The 13,847-nt window shown below is 40.8% G+C and overlaps 1 protein-coding gene across 2 annotated transcripts in view; it reads left to right on the top strand.

Moving 5' to 3' along the window:
• kirrel1b (kirre like nephrin family adhesion molecule 1b) overlaps positions 1-13,847 on the top strand; it is a 49,779-nt gene that overhangs the window by 19,591 nt on the left and 16,341 nt on the right. For both annotated transcript variants that reach the window (XM_077724406.1, XM_077724405.1), the window contains exons 2-4: positions 8,665-8,814; positions 12,025-12,174; positions 13,331-13,488. In XM_077724406.1, coding sequence (XP_077580532.1) covers positions 8,665-8,814; positions 12,025-12,174; positions 13,331-13,488 — 458 coding nt within the window. The remainder of the gene's footprint in view (positions 1-8,664; positions 8,815-12,024; positions 12,175-13,330; positions 13,489-13,847) is intronic.

Below are 13,847 nucleotides of genomic sequence, written 5' to 3'. Positions count from 1 at the left end.
AGTAAAAAGAATAAAGTACAAAGTAAAGTCAAAAGGAATGTATTAAGAAATAGACTTGTAGTAACTTTTCGTTGGTTTCATATAGCAAAAAGCGAGCACACTTGATGTATTTGTTAACTGTTCAGCCTAAAGTCAGCAAATTTTAGCGTAACCTGTTATCCTTTTTTTACCACCTTTTACTGCTGAGTGATGCGTTTAAAAAAAAATGGAAACAACTTTGCCGGGGAAGATGAAGGCCAACTTCTATTTGCCGCCTAGAAGAGTTGCTACTCATGTATTCCTCGATTTCCATTCCTAGAACAAAAAGCGTTTCCATCATTCCGCTTGAACAACTCCTACATTAGAAATCAAATTTTTGGAATGTCAGCATGCGGAAACCTATCCATTTTAGGGTCCACCGGAACTACGACAAATTTGCATGCACCGTATCCCCAGCCACATCCCACTCCATTTCAAAAATTCCCTTTACATTGCAATGCATTTCCCGCGGCAAAGCTTTCACGTTTTCCTCTACGTCGCGGCTGCCAAAAAAGTGACTTGGCGGGCCAGGAAACATTCAACATTCATCGTGTTTCGCTCTGATGTCGGCACAAGATACCTCGTCAGTCCTTTGAACATTTTCATCTTAACATTCAGAAAGGCGTTTGCTTTCAGCTGTCAGGTTGCTGTGTTAGATGTTAAACTATGTACTGTAGCTTTTAGATGTGCAACACACCAAGTTCCCCTTGAAAAGAAATCTTAGTTTTCCTTAATTGCTGGTGCAAGAGCCATGCGAGGCTCTATTGAAGAAACATGAAATGAGACAAAGAGACAATATATACAAAATATGATCGGATTGGATAACTTTATTCATCCCGTATTCAGGAAATTTCTTTGTCGCAGTAGCAAAAAGGTGAGGATGCAGAAATAGGAAAGGCATTTTACACAAATAGGTAGTTAACAGCAAGTTAATAAATAAATACATGAATAAATATATAAATAAGTAACCGTATTGAAATATATATATACACATACGCATACATATATGTATATATAGAAGCACATGTAAACGCATGCATGAGAATCAGTAGGTCATAACCCACAGCCATTTTTTGGTTAAAAAGCAAAGAGCCACATTCATTTTGGCCAAGACCCGCATGCGGTTCGAGAGCCACGTGTTCGCCACCTTTGGGCTAAACCTTTGGCATGTGCCTTTAGTAGCAACTGTAGTCACCTTCACACTTTTATTCCCTCAAGAGTAACCGAGGACATACTAGAAAACCTCCAAAAACCTCTCTTCATCTCGCCAGACTGTTTTTGTTTTGTTTGCAGGCTGTACTTCCATGCATCAACTCCCCTTTTTCAGTCTCACTCATTCACTCACTCACTCGCCCACTCACTTACTTACTCACTCATCCACTCATTGTATAAATGTGTTTAAACCAGAGCTGACCAAATAAGTAACAAAATAATTCTGAGATATAAGGATAGGGGAAAATGTAGAACAAAGAAAATATTCACCAACAGCAACAACAAAAAAACAAAAGTAAAGACAATCAGAACCAAAAAACTTCAATTTATCAAATAGGATTGTGGGTAGTAGAGCTTACAAACTCCACACAGGACCAAATTGGGATTCAAACCTCGATTTCAGAACTGTGAGGTGGACGTAGTAACCACTCTTCACTGTGCTACCATGTAAAATGCAGTAGAGGTAAACTACTTACATACCTAATTGTATTGTTTCTACTGATTAGAGAAGCAATATATCCATATTTTATGACTGAATTGTGTGTTTTTGCTAGAAGTCCCACTTGTAACATCCCACCCATTCAATTCTCCTGTCTCTAGCATTTCTCATCTGTGCTTTTCAGTTCTTTCCAAGTTTTGTTCTCCAAGCTTGTTTTTTTTGCTCTCTCTCTCTCTCACTCATTTATTCCCCCTCCACTGGAATCTGATCATGTGTTTCCGCCTGAGCGGAGCACTCACATCGCCGATTCTTATTGAAGAGGAAGTAACGGCGTGGCAGTCGCTGCTGACTGAGCGCGCCGCTTATTTGGATAATGACTCATCTGCTTGCACGGCGAGCCAGGTCGCGCTCAGTGGATGCAGCTAATGATGGAGGAGGGCGGGGGGGCTTCCATTGTCTGGGAATACACAAAAACACAGAAAGTAAGCGGCACTGACTCACATATTCCACTTTAATCAACACTGATTTTCCTCTTTAAATAGTTTGCAGCTTTCATTGTCCTGCCTTTGAGCTTCCGTTCTCCACTTTGAGGATTATTTCTTGTCCTTGTGTATTGTTTTCGATCTTATTAAGGTGGTGGCGTCATCAGTAACTGGCGCTAGGAGTTGTTATATTTTGTTATATGATGCCCTTATTGTCACAGAGCATTTTTTCTTTGAGCAAGTCACTATGGTTATTATTATTTATTTATTGTCTTGCACAAGTGTGTGGAGTACTGTGGTTTAAATTGAATAGTCGGAAAATGGAGGCATTCATATGTATGGGGGCTTCAGTGTAGTAACATGGCACAATAAGAGGGACTTTTGACTATGCAAATATATTTTTACTACCCGTTTCTGCTGTGAAGCTAGTGGTGGATCTCATGAATGAGTGGCAAATATGTGGGAGCTACTACAATCCTGCAAAAGCAAGACGTAGAGTATGTCAGTTATGAGAGAGAGAGAGACAGCATGGGTTTCTCAACGAGTCCTCATTCGTTCATTCCAACTGAAAATGATACATTTTCATCAATTTGGTGTCTTAAAAGTGTAATCAGTTAATTGCTGATGCTGCTGGTTTCAGAAGAAACCTCATTGGTTAAACTGTCTGTGCTGGATTAGTTGAGACAACAACCTGCACCCATTGCAGCCTCTTGTGGAATAGTTTGGACACCCCTGCTCTAATGTATGCCTCATCATTTTCCCTCAGAGGGCCATGATGACTGCAACCCATAAGTATGATCAACTCAAATTAATCTCATCTCATTTTCTGAACTACTTTATCCTCATTTGGGTTGTGAGGGGGTACTGGAGCCTATCCCAGCTGACTTTGGGCCAGAGGTGGGGTGACACCCTGAATTGGTGGCCAGCCAATCGCAGGGCACAAGAAGACAAACAACCATTCACGCTCACATTCATACCTAGGGGGAATTTGTATTGTCCAATCAGCTTACCATGCATTTCTTTGGAATGTGGGAGGAAACCGGAGTACCCGGAGAAATCCCACGCTGGCCCAGAGAGAGCTTGCAAACTCCACACAGGTGGACCGACAGGGATTTGAACCTAGGTCCCCCACTTTGAGGTACTACACAACACATTGAATGATACCTGGTTGTGAAATCAAAAGCATATAAAAACATATAGGATTTGTTATATAAAAAGACAGCTTGGAATTTCTCAAAGTTTCTTAATGGCCGTCTGGAAATTTTAGCAAAAAGTCAATGCTCATGATTTTCTTTTGCTGATCACACAAAATTTAAACTTGATCTGGCCCCTGGGCCATTGGTTTGACACCTGTACTCTACACGTTACTCTTGTTTTCATCGACCGTTCAACATTTACGGCCTTCAAGCCCCACAATGGCTTTCAAATGCATGAGAAAGACAAACACACACACGCTTTGGCTCATTGGCTGATGCTAATGTTATCAAACGTGTACGGTGTGCTCTAACGACAAAGGAAAGGCAAGGTTGGGTGGGCTGTGTATGTGCACGTGGGTGCACTTAAGCGCTGTTAAAAAGCAATTAAGATCGAGCAGCAGTAACGGATGATAAAGAAGAAGGAGAAGAGGAAGAAGTGAATTAAACATCAGCTCCACCAGATGTAAAAAAAAAAATCGGACGAGAAAGAAAGAGGGAAGATGAATAATTGAGGGCATCGTAAAATGAAATAAAAGTGAAATAAGAGATGGAATAAAATGTAAGGAAGCACACGTCATTTACTGAGGCTGCAAGGGTAGTGTGTGTGCATGTGTGGTTTGCATGTATGTGTCCCAGTTGCTCCTATCTTGTGTGCGTGCACACTAGTGCAATGTTTCCCAGCCTTTTTGAGCTGTGGCACACTTTTTGCATTGAAAAAATCTCAAGGGACACCACCATCTCCAAATCTTTTAATTTAAAACTATTTCACCTATATTAACAAAGGTCATTCTCATCAAAGTTTTATCAGCAGGAATCACATTTGTGTGAGTCTCTGTTTGTGTGCATTGATAAAGGGTATGCATCTGCTCCCACAATGCCATTTACGAGCGCGTCTTGGATCAAATTTACTTCAAAATCAATAGTGTTCTTGTGGAGAAAATGGAAGAAAAGGCATTCCCGTTCAAGAATTGTGGTAAGGGACAGCAGGTGGGATTCCATGTTATACTTAGATGGTTGATAGCTGCTAAATTAGTATAAGTAAAGTATCTGAGGTCAAAGTTATTTCAAAAAGAAAAATGTCTTTGAGAGACACTTTAGTTTTTAGTCCTTTGTATGGCTTAGGGTCAACATTTTCTTACTTTGGCTACTCTACTTAGCTACAGATGCACCCATTCATTTTGCATGTAGCTTTTTCTCAAAAGGAAATATAATGAGGAAGTGTAATTTATTTACAATTATAAAATTGAAAATGTACTCACAGCAAACAATGGGCAGAAGGCAGGTATACCCTAAATTGGTTGACAACCAATCACAAACACACAGACGAATACCCATAGATAGCATGTATTCATCCACATGAAGTTACACGCAATATTAGACTTCACTTGGCCCAATTCCTTTTCTGCATCCTGGTGTGTTTGCTTTCTCCCTGTGGAGTGTGAGCCTCAACACCGGCTTGAGTCCAGCGATGAGTCAGTGCACAGGTCGTGCGAGAGCCGACGTTCATGACTCACAAGACTGCACACGAACACGTAGTTTTCACATATAGTCAAATTTATATTTATATAGTTATAATTGATATATTGGAATTTCTGGTAGTTGTAAAATGCAGAAATGTATCAAGTACATGTACTCGACAGACTACAATAAGTGTATGTGCCATTACGTTTCGAGTTCCAATAGCACAACAAGTTTTCAAATGACTTTGAAGTGCGTTTCACAAAACACTTTAAAGAAAGAAATTGTGAAGAAGATGAGTTACATGTTGTTTGCTTTTATTGGCGTATTCTAAAGGATGCTGACACAACTTGTCCCCAAGTCTGCTTTCATCTAACACACAAACCGGACATCAGGTCAACTGATAAAATCACTATTTGTAACACCATTGTGGAGTATAAATGTGAGTTATACACAGGGTATTTTCTAAATGTCTCTATTCTTTAACTTAAAAAAAAGCTCACTTCCAGCATTAGTATAGACTCCGTCTTTTTGTGTGGGCCAGATCTCAGCGGCAAGTCATCTCGCTCATGTTAATGAGCGAGATGTGGCGTCTCATCAGCAACTACAATACAAGCTTTTCTACAAAAAAATTAAAATATTTAAACCCGACAATCAGTCAGTCGGTTAATCAAACAAGCGTAAATGAGCATTTTTACGAGCTTTTCATCCAGTAATCATAAGCACAATCTGGTTTCACAATGAACAGTGTAGACTATAATGTCTCAGCTAATTCCTAAAATGCTGTCACGTGCAATAATGAAACATAATTGTGAGGGTTTTTTTTAAATATGCACACAAGGATACAGAAATGTTTTTCACTCACACATTCTTTAATCTATCACACAACTACTGATAAACATTTCACTAAGACCAACTGATTCATCACATAAACAAACTCACAATTCTTGGTTTCTCTCACATGTAATACTAAAATGTACTATTTCAGACCTTTTTTAGTGTTCTTTATTCTTGTTGCAATCATGCTAACTCAGAACAAATTAGAACAATAGGGCAGTAAACCTCCAACCAAAGTCGAATCATCCTTGTTGAAGCATTTGAATGTTGTCAGGGCACGAAAGCAGGGAAGGAGAAAGGAGCATGGCTGTTGTAAATAAGGGAGAGCAAGCACACGGGAGAAGAAATCACCAGGGAATGCTGATGGTGGAGAATACTGACGAGTATGTGAGCGTGAGTGTGTGTGTGGCACGGCTGTGTTGCAGGAAATAGGATGAGGAGGGCGGCGGTATATCCCGCAGGGTTAATTACATCTCTGTTCTCTGTCAGTGCGATTTTCCCTTCCACTATCTGAGCGGCCGTCGCTGCCGGGTGACAGGGCAATCACAAGTACACACATCTCTATCCATACACTGTAATGTCCATAAATCCGCTGAAAAGGGCGATATGGTTGGACCGTGAATGTTTGAATGCTAAATTGAAAGGATTGTCTTTCATTGTGATGAAATTTTCACAAAACCCCACTAAAAAAAGGTTTCACTGAGCCTCATTTGATTGAGATGTTCATCCTGAGTTCATCATCTTCCGTACAACTTCTCCTCACGTGGGTCACGGGAGGTTACTGGAGCTTATCCCAGCCAACCACAGTAGGGCAGAACCCGAATTGTTTTCCAGCCAATCGCTGGGCACGATGAAACAGACAACCACTCACAATCATATTCCACTGAGTGGGAATCGAACCCAGGCTGCCCAAGCCAAAATCAGGCAAAAGAATCACTGCAACATGTATCCTTAGCAAAGTCACAAATACACATGCTCAAAAAGACTCAATAAGTCAGCCATCTTGGCTTAAACTTGTGATTCAGGGATCGTTTCCAGGGGCCATCCTTGAACCAATTTCATCTGAGCATATAACATTTGGTCAGCACATCTATCCTGAATAAACTTTAAAACTGAAAAAAAAAAGAATCCATGCCCTTAGGGACAGTAAATCACTCATCTGGGCTCAGTTTAACAATTGTATGCTAAATTTGGCCAGATGTTGGATGGCCCTCTGAAGCTATATTCATTAACGTTTAGGAATGACCAGATCATATATTTATGGATGCAACTCTAGTCCAAGACACCTGATTTTGAGGATGTTCTGATTTCTCTGCAACGTACTGGCTTAACCAAATGAACTATATGTCCATACTGAAGACATAATCACGATCATGATGTTTTTCTAGTCGAAAACGTACATTTTTGTTTATTTTGGCAATATCCTTATAAATAATATATTTGAGTGGGCCCATTTCTGATCATGTGATCAAATTAAGGACATCCCTATAAACATTTTGATGCGTGACTATAAAATTCAACTAAAAACAAGTCTGACGTGTGTGTGTGTGTGTCTAGTTTATCTCATGCCAGAAATATTGTCTATTAATGTCAACAAATTTGACATAACTAGGCAAAATTTGAATTCTTAAATGTATTTGCCATTGACTGGGTGGCAACACATTTTGATGTATCACTGTTTTTCCCTTAAACTCCAAAGCTATCTTTGTTTAGTAACATCAAATTTGATGGGTTTGTTAATTTTTAATAGACTCCAAAATATCTACAACTGCCATGTCTGAAAGGACACAGGCAGCCAGCCATTTTGCCTTTCTTTGAACATTTTAGGCTGGTTTTGGCCATTCCCAGAATTTGGCATATATCCATATCAACTAAAGGTAGTCAAACATCAAAAGCATACGTTTGCACACTCGTCTTAGTCTTTCTCACTGCTTCCACCTTGCAGCTACGGGGACTTTGCCGCTTGCCTCATTAGTTGCCACCGTCGCCTTCATTAACTAATGGGATTGTTTTAAAGAGGGTTCGAAGCACAGAAGAGCCCAAGGGGAAAACAAACACCTCAACTTGTGTGTGACGGCGTAGAATCACTTTGTGACTCGCTTTGTGCTATGAATTACTCACAGCATTCCGCCTGTGTGTGTGTCATAGTGTGTATCTGTCTGGGGAATGTGTGTGATTGTGAAGGTATGTGTGTGTGTTGTTGTTGGCTTGCATGTGTATATAAAATGTCTGCTCTCTCTGTAGCCTGTCCTTAATTAGCGTGCAAGACTTGCTTTCAGAATATGAAACAACATCACCTGATGATGCAAACGGCTGCAAACTGTCGCCTCCGTACCTGACACTGTGTGCGTGACTGTGTGTGTGTGATTGTGTGTTCTTGCCCATGCTCATGCTACACTTGTAGTCTTTACACGTTGTGCGCTCCAGCGGGGTGCTGTGGTAGCCAAAAGGCTTATTTTGTCAGGGGGAAACGCAAGCGTGTAAGCAGAATCCTTTGTACTGTGTGATTGTGGTGGTGGCGGTAGTGAGGAGGGGTAAAGGGGGGGGGGGGGGGGTCCTTCTGCAGTGATGTTCTCACAACAACAAAAAAATTGCCTTCATACACACACACACACACATGCAACAGAAACACTCAAGTACCAGCAAAATATGCCGAGGGACCTTGAAAAGACGTTGTGAAGGATAAAAAAACTAACACAAGACTAGAATGCTAATGAGACTGTTGTTGTTTAAAAGAGCCTTTGTGCCAGAAAAGGAAGTGGTCACATTCCTATTACTACTGAATATTTTATAGTCTGATGAGTTCAACTTAATTGATGCCAACACGCTGAAAGACATCACTTTGGACATTGAAGGCACGAAATAATTATTATTATATTTGATAAGATGATGCTGAACTGTTTTGTGGTATGAAAGCATTACATAATATGTCACCACCCAGACCTGACATCAAAATGTTATATTTACCTCTTAACGATACATTTCATTCAAAGAAATACCTTTTACCTCTGTTTGTTGACAGTGCGAAGCATTCGCTTCTCCCAGGAGCCAGCTGACCAGTCTGTGGTTTTAGGGGAGCGGGTGGTCCTCTCCTGCGTGGTCTTCAACTACAGTGGTATCGTCCAGTGGACCAAAGATGGTCTGGCGCTTGGTGTTGGCGAGGGCCTACGAGGTAATGGATTTTTGATTTACTAGAAAGCAAGTATTCTGGATTCTTGGTTAATGTAGTGTTTAATAAAAGAAAGCTGAGAATTCATAATTTAATTGCATTTAATGATTTATTATAGTAGTAATTATTCTAAAATGTAAAATAATATATTTTAGATAAAATAATTAATGAAATAAAATGAATAAATAACCAAATAAAAATTGTTAAACGATAGGCAAGTCCATTGTTTGCTTTCTTTCTTTGGTCCGAATGAAAATACATTTGTTTTGAACTTTTTTGTTGCAGTTTCTTTTCACATTGCAATTTATGCAAATGAGGATTTCACAATAAAGCTACAGGTGTGCAAATGTTATTCAATCATTGGACAAAACGTTCTGAGCGGGGTAGTATCCTAGAACAGGAATTGTCCTAATCGTCAATGTAATTTTAGCATAGTAAAAGGTATCCAATGTCATGGGCTCTGATAGTTCTTTTGCCAAATATACTCTATGCCTCTCATTGGTCTATTCTTTGCGCAGAGTGCACTGTGGGAAATATTGTACTAAACGTTTTAATAACGGCAAATTCTAGTATTGTTCCCAAACTCACTCATCTGAGTCCTTCATGCGGAAAACGATGCTAGTCGCTAGACTAAAAGAGAAAATGACCGGCGACGTGGCTCCATATCGCTCGGCCCTGGCTGAGTCTTTCTCGTTGTCTTTACGAGCGGTGATAAACGTTGCCGTGACACTTGAAGAATGGAAGACCTCTCTTTCTGGCTTTTTATTGTCCGAGGCGAGCGTGGCGGCATCTGCGGTCGCTGCCAGAATCTCAATAAAAAGTTATTAAATGTCAAGTGCCGCGGCTTAATAGCGGCTTTATAATCACTTTAGCGTCTCCCGTGGACAAAATGTGTGCTGTTTATTAATTGTGGTGGGAGAGAATGTGCCTCGGAGCGTTTGTGTAGAGCTTATCGCCTTTTATCGGCGTTCTAGCCCTATTTGATAGCTGGACGTGTGAGGTGTACAAAGGGGAGGCCTCACAATTTGGCAGGAGAGTTACCTGACCTCTATGAGCTGATCAAGAAAATGAAATACCCTTAAATAATTCCACTAATCCTTTAATCACATACTATTCCGTTCAAATGTGAATCATAATCGTTTTAGAAGTTTTGAAAAATTAATATATGTTCTGCAAAGGTTAACATAAACACACTATCATCAGTGGCGTTATCACAGGGGTGGGCAAAATTTTAGGCCCGGGGGCCACATTGACTTTAAAAATTTGACGGATGGGCCGGGTCAGCACAAGATACGATACATATAAAAAAGTGCATCCGTTAACAGTACATATAAAACAAACAGAAAACAGGACTAAAGTGTTAACATGCTCATCACTCATCATTAAAGTAAAAAGTATAAAGTACAAAGTAAAGTAAAAAGGAATGTATTAAGAAATATTAGAATGTCATTTTAAAAAAGATAGACGGGCTGTAAAAGACGAAAAACAAATAAGAGTGGACAGAGCTACTGCCACTGGCTTCCGAATGACGGCGCCATCTGGAGAAAATAAAAAGCTATTTGGACAACATTGTATCACACTTTCTGTGATTTCAAACGCTTGTATTTTATTTTCATTTAACCTTTATTTAACCAGATAGAACCCGTTGAGATCAAGATCTTTTTCGCTACGGTGACCTGGCCACCGCGCACACTCTTATCTAGGGGCAATTTAGAGTGTTCAAACAGCCTACTGTGCATGTTTTTGGGGGGTGGGGAGTGGGAGGAAACTGGAGTACCCAAAGAAAACCCATGCATTTTATTACATGCAGTATGTAGAAACATCTATCACAAATCTGTTAGTATATGAGCATTTTACCAACATTCCTGTCATGTGTTCCTCTTTTGCCAGAGTTTCTTTTCTCTCCACCCTCTTCCCGCTCTTCTCCCACTCTCTCCCATCTCCCCAGGGTGCCGTCACCTTTCGGGTTGCTATGCCGTGAAGTGCCTGAGAAGATGATGTAATCTCCTATAATACTTTTGTCCAGCGTTGCCCCCTTCGGACCGAACATAACCCTTCCCTTTTTTCTCTTTTTTGCTGCAAACCACCAGCTCGACTGCCATCTGAATCTATGATGTAATGCCCTCAAGCACATGCCAATGAACGCCCCCTTGTGGGACGTCTCTTGCATAGTTATGTCTTCGAAAGCAGCATTTTTTAAAAACTTCACGGGCAGTGGTAGAGCCTATCGCAGGGTACAATGAGACAGCCAACTATTCACGCTCACACTCATACCTAGGGTCAATTTTAGAGTGTTCAACCCAACCAACGTATCGTGCTGTTTTTGGGATGTGGGAGGAAACCGGAGAACCCGGAGAAAACCCACTAAAGCCTGGGGAGAAAATGCAAACTCCACACAGTGAAGACCGATTGGGGGATCATATAAACACTTGACCCCAGAACTGTGAGGCCAACGTGCTGACCACTCGGGAATTCTTTTATCATATACCAAGAAGGATAAAAATTGCACTACTTGAAAAATCAGCCCGTTGGACATGTTTCTTTAATCCCTCTTTAATTGGGCTAACATTTTTTTTAATAACAGGTAATTCAAGCCCCCCAAATTAAAAAGGAAGTCAGATCTTTGTGTTTGAAGTGGCACTTGAACTTTTAGTGATCCATCCTTGAAAGTCATTTAAAATTTCCAGACCTTGATAGGAGTTGTACTGAGTACCCTGAAATTGTTTTTTAAATAGAAGGTTGCATGAAAAAGTCTCAATTATCCATGGTCATTTTCCCCCTAGTCTGACTTTCAGTAAATTAATTTTAGCCAACTCCAACTAGAGAATTATTAAAGGTTTATTAAAGGTTTACAAGACTGATGGGAAACTGATTTGCAATGTTTTTTTTCTTGCTCATAGTATCTAATATGTGAACAGGGTGGCCTAAATGTAGTTTCATTTCAATAATTCTCACATAACCCAAACAACATTGTTTTTTTTCAGCTATCAATTTCTCTTTGTGTTTTGTTTACAAGACTTGTAATCTTTTATAGGCCCTGGGATACACGTAACACAGTTTGGGAATTCCTGTCCTAATTAAATGTAGCGGGAGCATATTTTTAGCGACTGTGTTTGTTATTCTAGGGGCCTTCAAATGCATCAAAAAAGACGCAGTATGTTTGTAAAGCCTCGACTGATGTTTTACTGTTGTGTTGTCTCCATTTTTTTGCAGCTTGGCCCCGGTACCGAATACTCCGGGCTCTGGACACAGGCCAGTATAACTTGGAGATCTCCCGCGCTGAGCTCTCTGATGACTCTCTGTACGAGTGTCAAGCCACCGAGGCCGCCCTTCGCTCTCGGAGAGCCAAGCTCAATGTTCTCAGTAAGTCACGATCAGTTCACTGTAATTTGTCAATTGAAAAATTCTTATAAATGTGAGGTGCTTGGTTTTTCATCAAAGGTTGATCTAGAAAGAGATAATCAAAATTAGTCAATTGACACCAAGTTGAGTTGCAAGACCTCTGCTTGAGCACTTGTTTTGCTGTCAGCTGATCACCACCTGGTGGTGAATTGGCTCCAATGGAAGGGGAAGACGATAATCTGGCCCGGTAGATGCAGAAGTTTCCGGGGAAAGTCCTCTATCGGGAGAACCTTCAATGCTGCACTGATAGAATGTTGGCAATGGCAAGAGAGAAAGGAGGGACATTGAATCGTTGTGAACTATGTGCTGCGCTTTGCTGAAGTGGCCCAGATGTTCATAAGATAGTTTGTATCTGTTGTGGTGACAATCCCAGACATAACTGTTAAGGGATGCAATCAAGCGGAAGAAAGAGTCCTATCAGAATGTTTTGGGTTATGGGATTTCAGAGGCTGCCGATGGCTATCGGTTGGCCAAGCATAAAGTAAATTTTATGGTTTTGGAGGCAAAAACTCGGCAAAGAGCAGACTTTGGTGGCACAATAATAAGTTATTTCAAAAATATTATGTGGTCAGTGACTTGGGTCTCATTGATTTCTTCATTGAACTCAATGATGTGGTTAAAAGGCTCCTTGGTCTCAGGGCCTTCTTTTGGTGTATTATTGCATCTCTGATTTTTTTTTTTTTCTAGACAATGTTATTCCTTTAGCTTCATCAAACCTAAATCTCAAACTCGTACTATCGTGGTTTATAGCATAAGTGTCAAGCATTATAAATGAGTATGGGCACTTACAGAACTGGTTCTTAGCTGGAAAAAGGCGGACTGGGTTCTCCATGTCAGTGGTGTGGTCTTTCTCCAAGTGGAGGAGTTTGACCATTTTGGGGCCATGTTTGGGAAGAATGGAGAGGGAGATCAAAAGGCAAATCAGTGTGGAATTTTCAGTCATGTGGTCTGTATATCAACTGTGTATTAATATGTTAATATGTCAATTATTTTATGTGTCTATGTACCTTCCTTCACTTGTAGAAGAAAATTTGTTTTTTTCCCTCAACAGCTTGGGTACACGCAGGCATGACTAATAATGCGAGTGAGTAAACCTGTTTGTGTCTTCACCTTCCAGTCCCACCCGAGGATCCGGTGGTGGAGGGCACCCCAGAGCTGTTGCTCATGGCAGGCACTCCACACAACCTCACCTGCGTCACTCGAGGAGCCAAGCCAGCAGCACACATTCAGTGGATCAAAAACGGACTGCTCATTGACGGTGCCCACCAATCCACGGTGACTCACACACTTCATCCCACACTTAAAAAAAGACCTTGACTAAGTTTAATTTAGGCCAGCGGTTTTTGCAACTGGGCGGCCCTGCGTTGGGAAAGAGGGACATGGGGCTACCATTAATACTTTTCATTATCAAGTAACGTTAGTAGGTAGAGCTTTACTAATGAGTCTCTTATAGCGGGAAAAGGGGCAGTCGACGCTGAAAAAAATTAATCTTCCGAAGGGGCACGTTATTCGATCCGAGGTCGTTGATAGGCAGGATTCTGTAAGTGTCTGCGCCCGTCTGCGCCTCGTAAAATTCATGATGTCACTAGATGACTTCATTAGATGACGAATGTCGCGAGATTGTCCGCACCCCC

This window comes from Stigmatopora nigra, chromosome 9 (assembly GCF_051989575.1).
Source record: "Stigmatopora nigra isolate UIUO_SnigA chromosome 9, RoL_Snig_1.1, whole genome shotgun sequence".
NCBI lineage: Eukaryota > Metazoa > Chordata > Actinopteri > Syngnathiformes > Syngnathidae > Stigmatopora > Stigmatopora nigra.
This window is presented reverse-complemented; position numbering and strand designations above follow the sequence as displayed.